At 42.7% G+C, this 18,817-nt stretch overlaps 1 protein-coding gene across 1 annotated transcript; it reads left to right on the top strand.

Moving 5' to 3' along the window:
* Positions 1-3,088: 3,088 nt before the first annotated feature.
* letm2 (leucine zipper-EF-hand containing transmembrane protein 2) lies at positions 3,089-18,528 on the top strand. The gene is made up of 11 exons (XM_086314920.1): positions 3,089-3,360; positions 3,808-3,876; positions 7,721-8,267; positions 13,074-13,217; positions 14,157-14,294; positions 14,408-14,611; positions 15,037-15,156; positions 15,705-15,824; positions 16,157-16,255; positions 16,598-16,666; positions 17,947-18,528. Exons 2-11 carry the CDS (start codon positions 3,830-3,832, stop codon positions 18,001-18,003), a joined length of 1,545 nt encoding a protein of 514 aa, XP_086171046.1. The 5' UTR covers positions 3,089-3,360; positions 3,808-3,829; the 3' UTR covers positions 18,004-18,528.
* Positions 18,529-18,817: the final 289 nt, after the last annotated feature.

Genomic DNA, 18,817 nt, shown 5'->3' with positions numbered 1-18,817 from the left:
TACAGGACATACAGAGAATAGAAACTTCGTTACTCTCAATCCCTAGATAAAATAGAAAATGAACATTTAAATATAAGAGTGATTAAAAATGCAAGTAAAATATTTTAAAGTAAAAAAAATTAAATAATATAATACAATTTTACATATAACAAGAAAGCTATACAATATACAATATAAGGGTAAATGACATTGAGTGCAAACCAGGCAGAGTAGTGCAAATAGGCAAATAGTGCAAATGGAGATTTGGTAATGTACGGTATGAGATAGTGTAACACAAAGTCTTATGAGGGTGGATGGATGGATGGATGTTCTCCCCAAATACAGGGGAGTCCAAACACATGGATAATACTTTATAATACAGTCCTGTAATTAAATGGAATTTTAATGTATTTTATTTGAAATTACAATGTAATTTATTATTGTCATTATTTACCCACAAATACTTAAATATAGGCAAAAACAATATTTTCCCATCTTACATTGTAAGTACACTGTGCTTTTTGGAGGGAGTGCTCTATATTATAGAGCAGTTTGACTTTTACATGCTTTATACTGTAAGTAATTTAAAGTTCGGTATAAGCATAACATCCATCATGCATAATAATGAATATTAAATAATAATGTAAAAAAAAAGATGTAAAAACACAAGATTTAATGTTTAACACAACAGCTGCTACTAAAATATCTGTTTTTTCCCCTTTTTATTGATTTGTGAATAATCTGTCAAATCTCTAAAGGCTTTTGCAAAGACAATATGTGTGAATTGCAGCTTTCTTATCGTTGAACATTATCTTGTGTATTGATCTGGTCACTGTTTGTCTGCCAGATTGTGCTCTGTCTCCGGTTTCTACCATGCAAATGCTTCCTTAGAAAACGCCAAACTTTTGTGTATGAGAAATCTCTGTCAGTTGGAGCAGCAATTTTCAGACTGTGGCTCAATTAAAAACCAGTGTGCTACTTCCACCGATGTCATTTTTTATTAATAATAAACATAAAAGATAAAATAATGGTATGTCAGGTGTGAAGTAGAGCATGGCAGAAGAAGTTATAGAACCAGTAAATTAGAAAAACAGTCTGGCTTCTGACCTTCTCTTTTGATGCGTATTTCCCAGAATCGACACAATAGTTTAAGAAATAGAGGTTAAACTGTGAGGGAACTGAAGGTGCCTGAAAACTGATCAATTGCTGCTTTTTTTGTTTTATTTACTGAACCATTTAACACTGACCTGTGAATCATTAAAGCATAAAACAGGCACCAAATACAAATGATAAACCAGTGTTGTGTCGAAACATAACAGAAAATTTAACAAAGAACTAATTTTAAAATATATCTTCAGGCCCTTTGTTAGTAGCAGCTTGATGCAAAAACACATTTACCCCCCATTTCTTTAGCTGAATGTATTAAAAATGTAAAATATAACACAGTTTAACAGATATTTTTGAATCAACATGATTTCAAAATAGCTATTACATTAAAAAAATGTAACCCCCCCCCCCCAAAAAAAAAAAAAAAAAACCCAGAGGAAACTGCACAAGTGTAGGACAAAATAAGTAGGCATAACAACAAATCAAACAAACAAAACTATCTACAGCAGATAAGCAGTATCTGAGCGACTTCACACAGGACCTATGGGATGCATCTGATCTATCTTTTGGTCGCTGAAGCCTCATCAGATGATTCCAAAGTTGAAATATGTGATTTAAAACATCATCAATATGTAGCGAAGAGGTCAGGAGAGCAGTACAACAGTGAGTGTAAAACACATGCGCTCTATAAAACAGAAAGGTACGGTATCATTTTGGTCCACCATGTAATTCCATCTAGAAGGCATCTGATTAGCAGTGGCTTTATTTTAGCATGAATCGAATACAAAAGAATTACTTTTTATTATTTTGTTGTACATATACATTGGAATTGTGGATGCTTCATACTGTGCAAGAAATATAAATAGCCCAATGGATAACAAGTAAAACACACAATAAAAGGCAAACAGTCGAACAGTCGAACAGTCTGACGTAAATATCAAGGAATACTGATCAATACTTGACACTGTGGCAACAAGGTGTCTCTGTCTGAGTGACCAGTGTAAGCGAAAGAAATGACCACTGCAACTAAAAGTTGTTTCAGAGTAATCATGTGAGTAGACCTGTGCATGACTCCATCATGCATTAGTTAACTTTAAAGCTTGAGGGACAGCTCGTTTGGTGGCTTACTGCAGGTTTAAACACTAGCATACCAATGAAGGAGAATCAATCCAGAGTTGATTTGATGTGAGAGGGCAAATTGCTATCAGTTGACAAACAAAAGTAGAGTTTTTCTGAATTAACAAGACCTTAAAATTGCAACAAAAACAAAACAAATTTAATGAGCAGTACTGGCTCGCTTTCCTAGTTTAGTTTCGTTGTATGTCTAAAAGACGGGATATATTGATGTATTTGTCTAATGAAGATACATTTTAAATGTATCCTCTTATATCCTGAAGACATGTCAGTTCAACTAATCCTGGAGATGTTGGATGCTTGACTCTTTTCCACGTTTGGTCCTTCTTCTCCTTCCTGCTTCATTGCTACACCTGCCTCTTTCTCATTCACACGCATATATTCTTTCTTGCTTCTACTGACTTTCATTCATCTTCTCTCCAGAGAAGACCTCCACCTATCCGGGCTCTCTCGCACCTACTCTTAGTACAGGTTACACTGTTGTCTGCAAACATTATAGTCTACAGAGACATCACAAGAAGGGGCCCAGGGCAGATCCCTGATATAATCCCAGCCCCACCTTGAATTCATCTGCTACTCTTACTGCGCACCTCACCACTGTCTTGCAGATTAGTTACACTGATTACAACACATTCAATATGAAATCGTTTGACAGCATCAATATGAAAGTAAAGATTGTTTCATTTCATTGATTTATATGTGCATTTTTAGATGTCATCTAGCATCCATAAATCATAAAACTGAAAATGAATAAATACAAGAAGGGTAACACCCTCTTTCACTGAGCAGAAGCTTTTTTTTTCGCCCACACAGTGAGCCATCTTTGCTAGCACAGACGATCTTTGACACTTCTCACACAGCCTTTACGCATGTCCGGTGTGACATTTCAGTGCAGCTGCCTGTGACGGCTGCACAAACACACAAACACTGTCAGTAAAGAAGCTCAAGCCTGTCGCGTCTGAGGGCACTTTCGACGGAGAAACCCACCGTAAATGGGTTTATCATTACACCGGCCGTTACTTTCATCGTTCCCTTCTACATGGATTGAGTGCCGTGGATGGATATTATTGTCGTCCTACCGAGAAACCTTACATCGCCCTGTCCGCTACGGCAGCCATAGCTCGGTCATCGACGCTGGAGGTTGGTGGGCTGCCATTTAGTTAGCACCGGCCGGCTAAGCTAACGCAGCTAACCGACTATGTTAGCCGGTTAGCTCACTTTAGCTAAGCGGCTAGCCTAGCGTAGGGCTGTGTTTCTCTGGCGGAAATTTACCCTGGGAATTTACCCCTCCTGGTTTTGGTATCAAGTTACGTCCTTTTATTACTGCCTTTAAAAAGAGGCGGAGTAAGGTTTGGGTTCAGTTCTTAAGGTCTTCTGTTAGGTTAGATTATTTTTTTAGGGAAACTGGTAGAGTTAAGTCTGTGGTACCTCTCAGATGAGTAGTCATGTTAAAACTGTTGTTACATAATATCGGGCTCATTTGCTGTCTCGTCGTCTTAATGTTAGTTTTAGCACTACAGTAGTTTTCTGTCTCACTTCTGTTCCCATAAGAGTGAACTCTAACCTCGCTGTTTCTCCGTTTAACAGAGTACTGTAATCTGCCCCTACAATGGCAGTCTTTAGTCACCAGGTGCTCCTCGCAGTTACAAGATCAAGGTAAGTCAGTTGGACACGGTTTCTTTTACTTTTAGTACCTAACAGTTTTATTTTTACTTTTGCTCGAATACTTTCGCTTATTGTGTGTAAGCTGGAGCAAACTGAGTCGGGGCGTGTTGTTGGGCTCTGCTACAGGTAAACAAAAGAGCACGAGCCAGTGCTGGACAAGGATCGATGCTGATACCGAGTTAAAACAACACATTTAAGCCTGGATAATATTTACACTTGCTTGAGAAAACGCTCAAATTAATCAAATTAACTTACAAGGGAGCAAACTCAGAAACCTGAGGACAATCTTTAAAAACTACAGGAGGAAAAAGAAGTATGAGGAAAACAAAAGCGAAAAGTAAGGGAAAGAAACCCCACAACAGAAAAAATTACTTAAGGGCCAAAAATACACAAGGACACACATGTTTATAAGGAAACACATTTTTTTATATAGTGAAGGAAATATATGCTTCACTTTTTAAGGTTTAGTGGAAAAGTAAAGAACACACACATTGTCTCAGCCTCCACCACTCTCAGCACTGGAGCCCCCCAGGGGTGTGTTCTGAGCCCCCTGCTGTACTCTTTGTACACATATGACTGTGTGGCCACTACCAGCTCCACCACCATCATCAAGTTTGCTGACGACACCGTCGTGGTGGGCCTGATCTCTGATAACGAGACGGCCTACCTGAAGGAGATTAGGAATCTGGAGAACTGGTGCCAGAGGAACAACCTCCTTCTAAACGTCAGTAAGACAAAGGAGCTGATAGTGGACTTCAGCACTAAGCAGGAGAGGAACTACCAGACCCCCGTCATCAACGAGTGCCCAGTGGAGAGAGTGGACAGCTTCAAATACCTCGGAGTTCACATCACGCAGGACCTGTCATGGTCCTGTCACATCAACACCGTGGTGAAAAAGGCCCGACAGCGTCTCTACCACCTCAGACGCTTGAGAGACTTCCAACTGCCCTCCAAGGTGCTCAGGAACTTTTACTCGTGCACCATAGAGAGCATCCTGGCGGGAAACATCTTAACCTGGTTCGGGAACAGCACCATGCAGGACAGACGAGCTCTACAGAGGGTTGTGCGGTCAGCTGAGCGCACCATCCGCTCCGAGCTCCCTGACCTGCACTCAATCTACAGCAGGCGGTGCTGGACCAAGGCCAGGAAGATCGTGAAGGACCTCAGCCATCCCAACAACAGACTGTTCTCTCTGTTGAGGTCAGGAAAGCGATTCCGCTCCCTGAAGACCAACACAGAGAGACTGAGGAGGAGCTTCTTCCCGCAGGCGATACGGTCTCTCAATCACACCACCACACAGTCCTGACCCACACATATGGTTCTTACACACACGCTGGACTTTCTGGACTTTGGTTTTGCACAACACTGGTCACTATATTCTTCATTTCCGGTTAATACTTGTACAGCTGCTGTTATTGTGTGTATATTTATTTATATTTAGATTTCTTCATACATTCTTATATAGTTCTATATTGTGTATTTTGTTGTACAGTTATTTTATTTTCAACTTTAATTTATATATTTATCTTTATCTTATTCTTCCCAGTTAAATTTACCCTTCATTCTAATTTGTGTTGTACAGTTATTTCATTTTTAACCTTAATTTATATTTTATTCCTTCCTAGTTAAATTTACCCTTTTTAATTTTTCATATTTATTTCCTTTCTTATTCATAGCCTTTTCCTTTTTTGTTTTCTTTAGGTCACGAGCAGTTGTCCAAGCATTTCACTACATATCGTACTGTGTATGACTGTGTACGTGACAAATAAAAATTTGAATTTGAGACACCAACAGGACCATCATTAAAGTAGACAGAAAACTCTAAACTCAGGCTAATCTAAAGTAGTTGTCCTCTGGTCTGAATGTGTAGCTACTGTGAAAAACAACAAAAATGCATATGTGCTGTTTCAGTGTAAACGTCAGTGTCACCAAAATAACTTCACGTGTCACTGATAGTCAGTATCAGCTCTCTGTTGCATTCTGCTGTGTTGCAGGAGAGTGTAGTCATACAGTTATATAGTTAACTATATAACCCATTCTTGATCCAAGAACAGAAAGGGCAGGTCAGTTTGTTTGTAAACTTTTTGTGCATCCTGCAGGTAAACAGTGTGCATTTAAAAAATAAATAAATAAATAAATAAATATAAGAAGATGGGTTGCCACTGTTTCATGTGCGTACATACCAGAGGGGGGGATAACATCCTCATCTAATATTAGCGTCAGATGAACTTTTTCCATAATTCTGAGAACTGTTGGAAGAATAAACTGATTTCGTGTCTGGACTGCAAGAACTCTGAATAAGTTTAGGTCTTAGACAAGAGTTTTAAGGGTCCTTAGATAAGTATGCAGTTGGTTACAGTTCCCATTGTTAACTGAAAAGCACTTGAAGGTGTGTAGTCATCAGGACAGCTTCTCAGAGGGTGGTTACCCTCAGGCAGTGCCTAATGTACATTTAGTAGCAGGCACTGTTTGAGGTCGGGGGAGTGTCCTGGGGGCAAACTGTGACCTTATGTTTGCTCCCCAAACTGTGAAGAGTCCATTCTTAAACTGCATTAATATGTATTTGCTAGCAGAGGCTCTTTCTGGAGGTATATGGAGGTAAACTGTGACCTCAAACAGTGCTTGACACTTACACAAAAGCCTACAGAAGTGAGAAAAGGCCTCTGCATTCATGTGTGTATAGTAGCAATGATGGTGTTTGGAGGAGGAAGTGGTGTTTCATTGCGGGGGTTCATTGGATTCCAGGGACTGCCGGAAGATTCAGTATCCCTCTGAAAGCGTTGCTAAAACAATAAGAAATTTTCAGAAACAGATGAAGGTTTCCTAGAAGGAGCTGAACGAGTGATGTGGTGATTCATCCAAATATTTTTAGAGTGAATGTGAACGCAGATATGTGTACAATTCTGCGAGCTGGAAGTAGTTTCTGTTCGGCTGTTATTATGGGTGTAATTGCTGTTTAATGACAGCTTTATAGCTGATAAACGATATGTCGTATAAAAGGTAAAGTTTGAGATCACTTCCCCTCGTCCCCCTTAGTATATAGAATTGGTTAATAGACTTTTTTTTTTTTCTTCTAAACATTAGCTTTTTTCAAGTTTTCACCAGGGTACCTTGTTGTATGTTGTGACTTCACTATCCTGCTAGTTCAAACCAGACATACTAGATTTAGGATAATTAATAATAGAGAGTCTGTCTGACATGGCTGAATGACGTCAGAGGTTTCCACAAAATTAGCTTGACCTTACTGGTTAACGACAGTCCCACTTTCAAAATAAGAGTCCAGTCTAAGAGCAGTAAAAATGGGTCATTTTGTGGGGGATGTTTGCACAAATTCCTTATTTTTCAGAAATATTTTTTTTCTGGTTTTTATGAGTAAAAGTTCCACTCAGAAAACATCTACGTTTAATTCATCACCCACTAACTTAACAAACATCGTTTAAATGTCACAGTGGAGCTTTTTGAGGTTTTAAAGCTTCACAGACAGATGATTTTAGACCTAAACTTTATCTCCTGTGTGGTAGTGCAGTCAGTGCCCACACCACAGTTCAAATAAAATGAGCCTCTTATTGAAATTTGAAACATTCACATATTGTAAAGCTATCCGGTCGGCCCGGTTGGACAATTTGAGTCCACTTCTGGATTGCTAGCTGTATATTTGACTCCCCCCCTCTGATTTAAATCCAGAGGAGTTCATTTACAGCAATCTGAACCAGAAGCTATTCTGTGTTTGTATTCAGTAACATAACGTTGTGTTATTGATGGTCTCATCCGTCACTAAAACATACATTTAAGGAAAGTATTGTCTAAGCAGTTTTTGTTTTTTCTCTGTCAACAGGGGATCATATTTGTTATCCAAGAGGCACAGCTGCTCCTCCTTGTCTTCCAAAGCCTATCTCCACGTAGTCCCTCCTTGCCACGTCTCGCCTTCGTTCCCACTCAGGTCCTCCCGCTATGGTCACCATCACTGTTTCCGTGGCCACCCCCTTGGTCGTAGCCACAGCTCTGTCCTCCTCACTCGCTCCCTACACAGCTCAGGTGTTTGGCTCCAGGACATAAAGCAGGAGGACACTAAGACTTCACCACTACCACCACCTGCTGCTGCTCACGATGCTTCTTCAGGAGATAAAAAGGACTCTCCAGCTGCTGCGCCTCAGTCCCAACCTCCATCTGCTGCCCCTCCAGCACCAACAGCCGCCGCAGCCACCGTTGCTCCGGTTAAGGACAAGGCACTCGTGAAGAAGTCTCTGTATCAGAGGTTCGTGGATGAGTTGAAGCATTACTACAACGGCTTCCGGTTACTCGGTATCGACACCAAGATTGCTGGCAGGATGGTGTGGAGGCTGCTGCATGGACAAGTGCTCACACGCAGGGAGAGGAGAAGGGTAAGGGAGCTTAAATGTTGGATTAGTCTGACTAATTTTAGTCTTTAGGGTTTTCAGGATTGTAGCGTGAGTTTAGTTTTTGTTTTTTGAAAATGCTTACGTTTAGTTTCCATCTCACAGCTTTGAAGCCATCTTTCCACAGCTCTGTCCTGCATAATTTGCAGGCTGTTGTGTTTATCCTGCTGTGATGTGCTGTAATAGGCTGCAGTCTGGGTGCAGCAGTAGTTTGTCTGGTTTCTACTCATTTTCAAACACTCAGCTTGAGTCATCCAATCCCCTTCCACCACCACCCTTTCTGTCCTGTTACTGAGATTCATTTCACACCCAGCTCACTGGCTTTGTGTCAGAAGGAGCTGAGGACGATGGATGTGAGGTTTTACAGTCTTTGTTCAGTGACTCTGAAAATCCTGAATGACGTTAAATATAATCTGTGGCATGAAATCCTGCCATTAAATATGTCCTGTCTCTGACTGCCTGACCTGCTGTGCGTTAAGGATTGACTGTTTAAACACTAATCCCCAGTGTAGTTGGTGTTTTGGGATTCAGAGAAATATCACGGTCTGTATTTTATCAAGAACCTGTACACGCCTATTTACTCCTAAAGCTGAAGCCATTTAGTGTGCTACAGCTATGAGGCTGAATAAGTGTATATTTTTTTTTTCTTTTAATGGTTGTTTTCACCTAACAGCAGCACTACAGAGGTTTTATACGCCTGCCGAATGTCTAAATATATACACAACTCGTGTGATTTCACAGCTTGTCATGTTATTATATCTCTAATGACCAAACTATTTTAGCAACCAAGAAGGTACAGTTGTGATCACATATATTATACAGGAATCTATCAATCTATGTATCTCTGTCTCTCTCTCTCTCATTCATATATATATATATATATATATATATATATATATATATATATATATATATATATATATATATATATATACACACACATACATACACACACACACAGCATCGTCAGAAGGAAGAGCGCAGGGCAAGCTAGCGAGACAGAAGTTAAGCTCTCCTTGCAACATGGCAAATTGAACCTCCCCCACCCTCATTCAGATCTGGCGTTTGGAATTATTTTGGTTTTCATGTGACGTATGACCCTGAAGGTAAGCGCATCATGGACTAAAGTAAAACAGTATGTTGGATGTGCCACGCAATGCTCAATCACATGGGTGGGAACTAGTGTGTTAGCGCAGTTAGCTCGTTAACGCCCCACGCAAGGGGCGATCAGGGGTAGCTCGTTAACGGAGATTTGCCGTGTTGTGGCGTTAACGTCATTTCAACGAGATTAACGCTGACAGCACTAGTGGGAACACAACGAATATGACTGCACATTTACACCGACGTCATCCTAGTGCAAAGACAAGTGGAAGCAGACAAAAACAACAAGCATGCATGCTACAAACTTTACCCGACTCATTTAGACAGCCGTTAGCACATGATTCTCCTTATGGGGACCTGATATATTTAATATTGTGGCGAGCTCAGACAAGGTGGAGACGGAGGTGTCGTTTGGTCTTGCTTCCCGTGAGCTAGCCAGGGAGCACAGCCGTTTATTGACATCTGCAGAAGAACACTGCCGCTAGCTAACTGCTCAGCGCGGCAACCGCACAGCAACAACAACACACAGGGCGCCCTCTGACCCCGGAAGGACACATCGCCGCAGCGAGAGGGCGTCACCCGTCACTATGGCAACATAAACAAAACATAACTGTACAAACAGAACCCCAAACAGCCCTGACCCGCTACATAGCCCCCACCTAAGGGGTCAGTCGTCCCCGACGACCCCATTACCCCACACAAAGTCCTGCAAATGTCCAGGTGCCTTCTTTTGGCGCACTGGCCGGTCACGACCGGCGGGGGAAAAGTCACTCGGGTCAGAACATGGGGTGCCACCATCATCACACTTCTGACACCAATGTGGCGAGCTCAGACAAGGAGGAGACGGAGGTGTCGTTTGGTATTGCTTCCCGTGAGCTAGCCAGGGAGCACAGCCGTTTATTGACATCTGCAGAAGAACACTGCCGCTAGCTAACTGCTCAGCGCGGCAACCGCACAGCAACAACAACACACAGGGCGCCCTCTGACCCCGGAAGGACACACCGCCGCAGCGAGAGGGCGTCACCCGTCACTATGGCAACATAAACAAAACATAACTGTACAAACAGAACCCCAAACAGCCCTGACCCGCTACATAGCCCCCACCTAAGGGGTCAGTCGTCCCCGACGACCCCATTACCCCACACAAAGTCCTGCAAATGTCCAGGTGCCTTCTTTTGGCGCACTGGCCGGTCACGACCGGCGGGGGAAAAGTCACTCGGGTCAGAACATGGGGTGCCACCATCATCACACTTCTGACACCAATGTGGCGAGCTCAGACAAGGAGGAGACGGAGGTGTCATTTGGTATTGCTTCCCGTGAGCTAGCCAGGGAGCACAGCCGTTTATTAACACTGCCGCTAGCTAACTGCTCAGCGCGGCAACTGCACAACAACACACAGGGCGCCCTCTGACCCCGGAAGGACACACTGTCGCAGCGAGAGGGCGTCACCCGTCACTATGGCAACATAAAAAAAACCCATAACTGTACAAACACAGCCCTGACCCGCTACAATATGCTGCTGAGAATATAGCCCAGAAGAAGCGTATAGTATAGCTTTTATTTTGGAAAGAGCCATTTCTCTGTAATAAACTCTTTCCCACAGATGAGTGATTCCTCAATCAGATACAGGGCTTGCAAAATCGCTAGCCCGACGTCCCGGGGCTAGCGATTTTTCCAGTCGGGCTTTGTAGGAAGGAAAAATATATTGTCGCGAGCTCAGACAAGGAGGAGACGGAGGTATCGTTTGGTCTTGCTTCCCGTGAGCTAGCCAGGGAGCACAGCCGTTTATTGACATCTGCAGAAGAACACTGCTGCTAGCTAACTGCTCAGCGCGGCAACAGCACAGCAACAACAACAACACATAGGGCGCCCTCTGACCCCGGAAGGACACACCGCAGCAGCGAGAGGGCGTCACCCGTCACTATGGCAACATAAACAAAACATAACTGTACAAACAGAACCCCGAACAGCCCTGACCCGATACATAGCCCCCACCTAAGGGGTCAGTCGTCCCCGACGACCCCATTACCCCACACAAAGTCCTGCAAATATCCAGGTGCCTTAACTGGCGTGGTAGGCATGACTGCTACGGTTGGGGGCTCGGCGTGTGGGTCGACAGAGGTAACCCATGAAGCATTGCCCTAGCATGTGTCGCGACGGGCCGCCGCCGCGGTGCGCTCGCGCTATCGGGACCCGTCGGGGGACTTGCATGGCCACTCACACCCTCTCTCTTCAATCGCCAGTTTCCCAAGCGGGGAATGTTCTCCTCGACAGCTTGCTCCAGCCTCTGAATGTCTCTCTCCATTACAGCGAGGGTGAGCTATCCCACTTCTGACACCAATGTGGCGAGCTCAGACAAGGAGGAGACGGAGGTATCGTTTGGTCTTGCTTCCCGTGAGCTAGCCAGGGAGCACAGCCGTTTATTGACATCTGCAGAAGAACACTGCCGCTAGCTAACAGCACAGCAACAACAACACACAGGGCGCCCTCTAACCCCGGAAGGACACACTGTCGCAGCGAGAGGGCGTCACCCGTCACCATGGCAACGTACACAAAACATAACTACAAACAGAACCCCGAACAGCCCTGACCCGCTACAATATGTCAATGCTTTTGCATTCTTTCGGAAATGTAGCTGGGTAATTATGTCATTGGCGTCGATGAGCCACTGTCAATATGTGACATATTGAAATCACGTTTTAATTTGCGCTTGTTTTTTGCTTTCACTTTGCAATCGCGCGAACTGTGTATAGAGAGCGACAGCACTGATTGGTGAGTGATGATAATTTGCGCACCAATTCCTCTGACATCGTCTTATCAATCGTTAGCTTACTATGCAAACATGACAAGTGAAATCTCCCGCAGCAAGCTTAAACATATGAGAGGTTGATCGCGCAGAGAATCGCTGACCGGTGTGTGTGTGTGTGTGTATGTGTGTGTGTATATGTATGTATGATAATGGAAATAGCCAGTTTGACTGACAAGCTGAGGGCCGTTTATGTCCTCACAGTGCCAGCAAGTCTACATCAATATTTGACAGAAACTGTCAGTTGGTTTACTTTTCCTGATGACATGTGTAGCGCTTCAGGTACAGTTATTGTTGGTGAAGCTGGGAAACAGCCATGGTCACACATGTCCTCCATCTTGAACTGCAGCTGGCGGTCCTTATTCTTCCTGGCATAGCAACTCGTGAACTAGTTCTGCTGCATCACCAGCCACAGTTGAGCATGGAAGAGAAAGTAGATAGCACCCATAAATTTGCACCTTATCACAGATGCATGGGCTACGTCCACACGTATGCAGGTATTTTGTTAAACCTCTGTGCATCTTGAAATGCATTTTAATATTCATTTTCTGTGTTTACACAGAAACGATGTCAAAGGTGTGTACCTTTATCTCCTTTTACTTTTGATTTCAGACTGTGTGCTGTATTATCATTTGTGGGCTTTTGATTGGCCAGCATTTCTTCACTGTTATGGTTAAAGTGTACCTCTGGACGTACCCTCGGTCGCTGTCAGACAAATATCATATTGGTGCATCCCTGACAGTTAAACTGTAAACTTTGATCTGTGCTTTTATAGGACCCCTCGTCCATGGCTGTCCCTCTTCTACCTCTGCTGTGGAAGGACCCACAGTCAGCAGCACCACAGCATAAATACTGTTGTCTTGCACTGTTTCTGTTTGTTGCAGCTGATGAGGACCTGTGCTGACCTCTTCCGTCTGGTGCCCTTCATGGTGTTTATCATCGTCCCCTTCATGGAGTTCCTTCTTCCCGTCTTCCTCAAACTGTTCCCAGAGATGTTGCCCTCCACCTTTGAGACGGAGACCAAAAAGGCATGCACACACACACATACCCATACACACACTCTGCTGCCTGAGTGAACTTATAATAGGGTTCATTGGGATTATATAACCTTTCAGACGTGACTCCAGCAGGCTGCTTACTTGATCTAATCTTGATAGTTTACTCTGAGACACGTGTCTGGCATTTATAAGCACAATGTAAACTCTAAATGTTTTGTTTTTTAACATGTTGTCAGCAGACAACCTTTTAACTTTTTATGTGTTAAGTAGGTGCATCTGTCAACAACTGTAACTATTCCTATGACCTGTTCTGATATCGGTCTTTCTTAAACTGCATCATCATTTCTGATGTGTTAAACGCCGTCTTCCCTCACGCACTGAAAGTTTCTGTTGTGTGCGCCCTGTTATCTCTGATCCTGCGTGGTTGTTCTGGAGCACAGCTGAATGATTCAGAGATATGTTGTCATGCTGCTAGGCAGCTTGGAGGTGTCTGCTCTCTGAAACTTAGTTAACAATAATAACAATTAAAGAAAAGAGTAAAACAGCGTTAAAAGCAATGTCAGGGAAAGTCCAAGCCAAATGTAAACTCAACTTACTGTGATATACATTTTATTATTTGCAGTAAGCAAAATGCTGTCAAAGGGAAAATGTGGGCTTCCTTTTTATTGAGCTGTAAAAGCTTCTTATCCTAAACATTCTTCCTGATACCTATACTGAAGCATAAATTAGTTTCCCATAAAAAGCTCTATGGTTTCCGTATAATATATATAATGGGTGTTAAATGCAGCTAAACATAATCAATCAGAGACTGTGTTTTGTTTTGTTTTCCCCCCCTTCTCAGATGATCTTGTCGCATCACTCTGATCTCTTCCCCAAAATGTTTTCCTCTCTAAACTTTAAGGACATAGTTTCTTTAGCCTCTCTTTGCTTGTTGCCTTGCATTTTTAAACAATTGTTGTCATCCTGCAGGAGGAGAAGCAGAAGAAAGGTCTGGCTGCGAAGCTGGAGCTGGCTAAGTTTCTGCAGGAGACGATCGCTGAGATGGCTCGAAGGAATAAAGCAAAGTCGGACGATGAGGCGCAGCGCTTCTCCAAATACGTTCAGGAGGTGAATGACAGCAAACTCGTTGCTCTAACGTTGTTACTGATCCGCTGTCACGTGTTTGAGGGATGACTGAAGAAGCTTTACTATAGTAATGCGTCCGTAACTTTCCATTTCAGGTTCGGGGCACAGGAGAGCAACCCCAAACGAAGGACATTGTCCGCTTCTCCAAGCTGTTTGAGGACGAGCTGACGCTGGAGCACCTGGAGCGCCCCCAGCTGGTGGCTCTGTGCAAACTGTTGGAGCTGCAGCCTATTGGCACCAACAACTTGCTGCGCTTTCAGCTGATGATGAAACTCAGAGCCATCAAGTCGGACGATGAGGTGAGACTGAAAGCTCGTTACCACAAGTTTACAGCTGTGACTAGGAGAGATACACAAAGGCTGTAAAACTAAACAACCATTAATCATCTCAGGTGACATCACAGGCTGGGTTTAATCATCTGCCAGTTATGATCAGATTATCCCTTTCTCTTCTTTCCTGCTTTACTTAGTGTCTGATGTTACTGCACATAAAAATAGTACATCTTTAACAAGAAGTAAATCTGTAATAAATGTCTCTGACTTGACTTGTTTCAGATCAGTTTTACTACAATGTTTCCTTTTAAGGTAGAAAGTTCTGAAACACCAAATATATCCTCTTTTTACTGTGCTGCATATGTACACAGCTGCTAGACATACGTTGATCAAGCTAAAGAGTAACTTTTCTCATGCTTCAGTTTTTCACTTCCTCTTTCATCCCTTCACAGATGATTGCAGCCGAGGGTGTGGCGGCCATGAGTGTGTCAGAGTTGCAGGCAGCGTGCCGCATTCGTGGGATGAGGTCTCTCGGTCTTACTACAGATCAGCTTCGTGAGCAGATGCAGCAGGTGAGCAGCCGGTTTTTAACGTGTTTTCTTTAAGCGTTCAGTTGGGAGTCGCCCACAGACACCGCTGTTTGAGGTCAGCTGGAGCAAAATGGTTCAGATTTGCTCTTGAAGACAAGTTCATCTTGGAGAAAAATGAGGAGTACTGTAGGACATGATGGCAAGCTATTGGTCCAGTTATTGGATCTGCTTTTCAGCCTGTTGAGACTAATATTAGCAGGTTTGCCAACTTTGCAAAATAAATCCTTACAAATACAGGCATCCAAGAATATAAATGCACTGAATGGGTTTTAATTGGAAAAATAATAAAGGAAAATGAGGAAATAACAGAATAAAATAAATAAAAAAGTTATTGGTGTTTACAACAACACAGATCTAAATTAATGAGACAATCTCACCACCACCGATTTTTCCATCCAGTTCTTAAAGTCAGGATCAGGTCGACGTCTGATCCAAATATCAGAGCTAATTAGAAAAAACCTTTTAATCAAAAGCAAACCTTTTATACCTTTCCAGTAATCTCGTTTCATAAATGTTTTTCTCTCATCTAGTGGCTGGACCTGCACCTGAATGAGAACGTTCCTCCATCGCTGCTGCTGCTCTCCAGAGCCATGTACCTGACAGACCTCAAACCCAAACCCCACGTCATCCCGCCTGTTCCTAAGATCGAGGTTCGTCCTTTGCAGACAATTTAAAATCCTACAACTTAATTCACTGACCTATCAGTCGGCCAGAGAAAGCTGCACAACGCTTAACACTCCAGCTGTTTAAAAAAAAAAAAAAAAAAAAACAGGATCGTCTTTGCTAATCATGATGGAAATAAAAACTGTTTTAAATACAACCAAAAGAACAGAGTAGAAAGTAAAAAGCTGGAAATATAAAAACAGGTTTTGAATGTGAAATAGAGCACATCTGAGAAAGAGAATGATAATCAAATTAAACCAGAGCAGTTTATGATTTTAGATGTGTTCTTCTCACCTCATATTTGTTGGTTGGTCTGCAGAAGGTTGGTGTTACTCCAGAGGAAAACCCAGTAGCAAATACAGTCCCAGTCAGCAGCGACAGGTTGGCAGACCCTGCACTCATCATCAAAGACAGACCGGTCAGTGCACGCCTAACAAAACCAAACACTGAACCCCAACAACACACATGAGCACGAGATCAGATGAACTGTATTTATGACACAGGAAATTGGGCCAAAGCTGCAGGTCTGCAGAGATTTCCTCCTCAAGACCAAAACTTTATTTTCATGCTGGAGGAGCTCTGCTGCCCATTTTTAGGCATACTTGAGTGCATGGATATTTTCTGAGATATAAGGGACAAAATAAATTACTAATCGTCATTTATACCTCCCAACACAGGACATAAAGCCAGTCAGTTGTATCCATTATTATTCTCTAATGATATATTTATCATATTTTTCTTCTCCTCTATCGACTTTTAGGCAGAGGAAGTGAGAGACAAAGCTCCAGCCGTGTCAGACAAACCTCTGACTCCTGCTGAAGTCCTTCAGGTGAGTGTCCACAGAAACCTGAATGGTTTCCAGTAATTTCTTCCCACTTTGGTCTCATTCGTCTGTCACACTGACCTGAACATGCGATTGACGTGCTCTTATGATAAATCTTTTAGGTAATCACTGAAAGCAGAATAAAACATAGACACAGAATAATAAATTAATCCGTGAGGGTTAAAAATATCTGAAAACGACCTGTGACTGTCACACAGTCACATTTATCTTTTAAAGTCAGTCCTCCCAAGATGTGTAAAGACATTTTAAGATTCCTTGTACGGATTTTTTTTCATCTTATTTTTAGCATCTTTCAAACGAGTCTAATTTCAAATGTTAATGACTGCCATGAGTCCTGGTCGTTTGATTTCTCCTTTGTTTATTTATGTTTTAAAGACGTGAAATCATTTTTATCCGTCATGATAAATCAGTGAAACATGTTAATGATGCCTTTGCAAAGTCTGGGCCTAACTGAGCGCTTTCAGAGCTGATTAGTGGTGAACTATTCACTCCTGGCTGCTGATTCGAGGTGTTCTTTAAGCTCCAGAGAGATTGTACTGTGCTGCAGTTTGTGCAAGGTGTGAGTGATGTCAGGTGATGAGCTTTTTCTCTCAACTTTCAGTTGTGCAGAGCACCGTTTGCTCACCCTGCCCCCCAGAGTGAGACGGCCAACAGGAAGGTTTACTGTAACATCCTGAGGCAGTCTAAAAATAGCATTAGTGTGGGGAAACCATAAGAACATACCTAAGGGGAGATTGGATTTGTGCCTTAAGTTTTGACATTTTAGACACTGAAGTTAAAGAAATGCACTGTTATTTGGGTGTATTATTGGGATTTTTTTTTGTGCAGATGTTTTAAAAATATTTTTTTCTACATTTGGAAGATCACACAAATCATGGGCTCCAAATACACAAAGAAGCAGACATCTTTTTACCTCTTTCCTGCAAACATCTTCCGCTCTTTATGGATTGTTAATACATTCACGGCTAGTGTGTAAAAGGCCAAGTCAAGCCACAGGTCTAGGTGTATGGGCTTCTTTATCTACCGACAGCTCATGGCCGTAAATTCTTCAGAATTGCATATTCTTCAATGTGTTTGCCGTGTTTTCTCAGTGTCTGGGCACCATGCTGCAACTCGTTTGACCCAGGCAACAACGTCACTGTGTCCATTGTATTTCTTGGGTCACTGCAGACTTATTAACAGCGTTAAGAAGAAATTTGTTTTGTCTTGATACATGTTCAGTAGGAGATGATAATGTTTAAACACTCTTCCAATCTTTTCCACAGGCCAAAGCGGCAATAGAAGGAACCCAGAAGAGCAAGATCAGTGCGAACGGCGTGTGAAGATGAGCAGGAGAGCCTGGAGCGAGGGGAGGAATGGACGGGGCTAAAACCCCTTATTCTGTTTTTGAACCAGCATCTCACCCAGGAGTCCTGCCCGCTCCTCATCTTCCTCACTGCAGGTTCGGCGGCTTCACCTCAGCTTTGCGCACCCCGATCTCTGACACTCTCCCAACGTGCTACCGCCCTGGCAGTCAGCTGATGGCTGCTGATTCTGTGACCTGAAGTCATTTCCTGGTGAACTGTTTGTGATGACGATGGTTTCTCCCTTTGTACATTTGTAAATATGCTCATTTTTGTTTTTGTGTTCTGTAACTGAAGCAGCAGCAGCTTTGTACAGTTTGTTATGCGCATACCAGGTTTTATTTGCAGGTGTTTTTAACTCCTGTGCCAGCTGAGAGAGAAGTCAACCCTTTTCTTTTTTCTTTTCTTTTTTTCCCCACAGTAGCTGCCCCACCTTTGTTAAAGTCAGCTGTAGGCACCAGAAAGATGCTGCCTACATAAAATATAAAAGGTATTAAAATGTCAGAGATTGAGTTGATCTTATGGTGAAACAGCAGGTTTAGATTGGGGTGGGTGGGGGGGGGGGGGGGGGGTGATGATGACGTGCTGCTGTTAAGTGAAGAGGGGTTCGTCATTAAGTGCGAGCTCACTGGTACAGCCACTGAAAGGACAAGCTATTTCAAGTGTATTATGTTTTAACACTATGATGCTAAAGAGTCTTTAAACGGAAAATGCTTGATGTCCGCTCGCGTGGAGAAGCTGTAAGCCTGAAGCCACACATGAGATGATTATTTTTTGGTATCGTGGCTGATTT

The sequence above is a fragment of the Aulonocara sp. 'chitande type north' Nkhata Bay genome, linkage group LG12 (genome assembly GCF_057382095.1).
Source record: "Aulonocara sp. 'chitande type north' Nkhata Bay isolate Kocher_YH1m ecotype deep benthic linkage group LG12, A_spYH_male_GT1.1, whole genome shotgun sequence".
NCBI lineage: Eukaryota > Metazoa > Chordata > Actinopteri > Cichliformes > Cichlidae > Aulonocara > Aulonocara sp. 'chitande type north' Nkhata Bay.
This window is presented reverse-complemented; position numbering and strand designations above follow the sequence as displayed.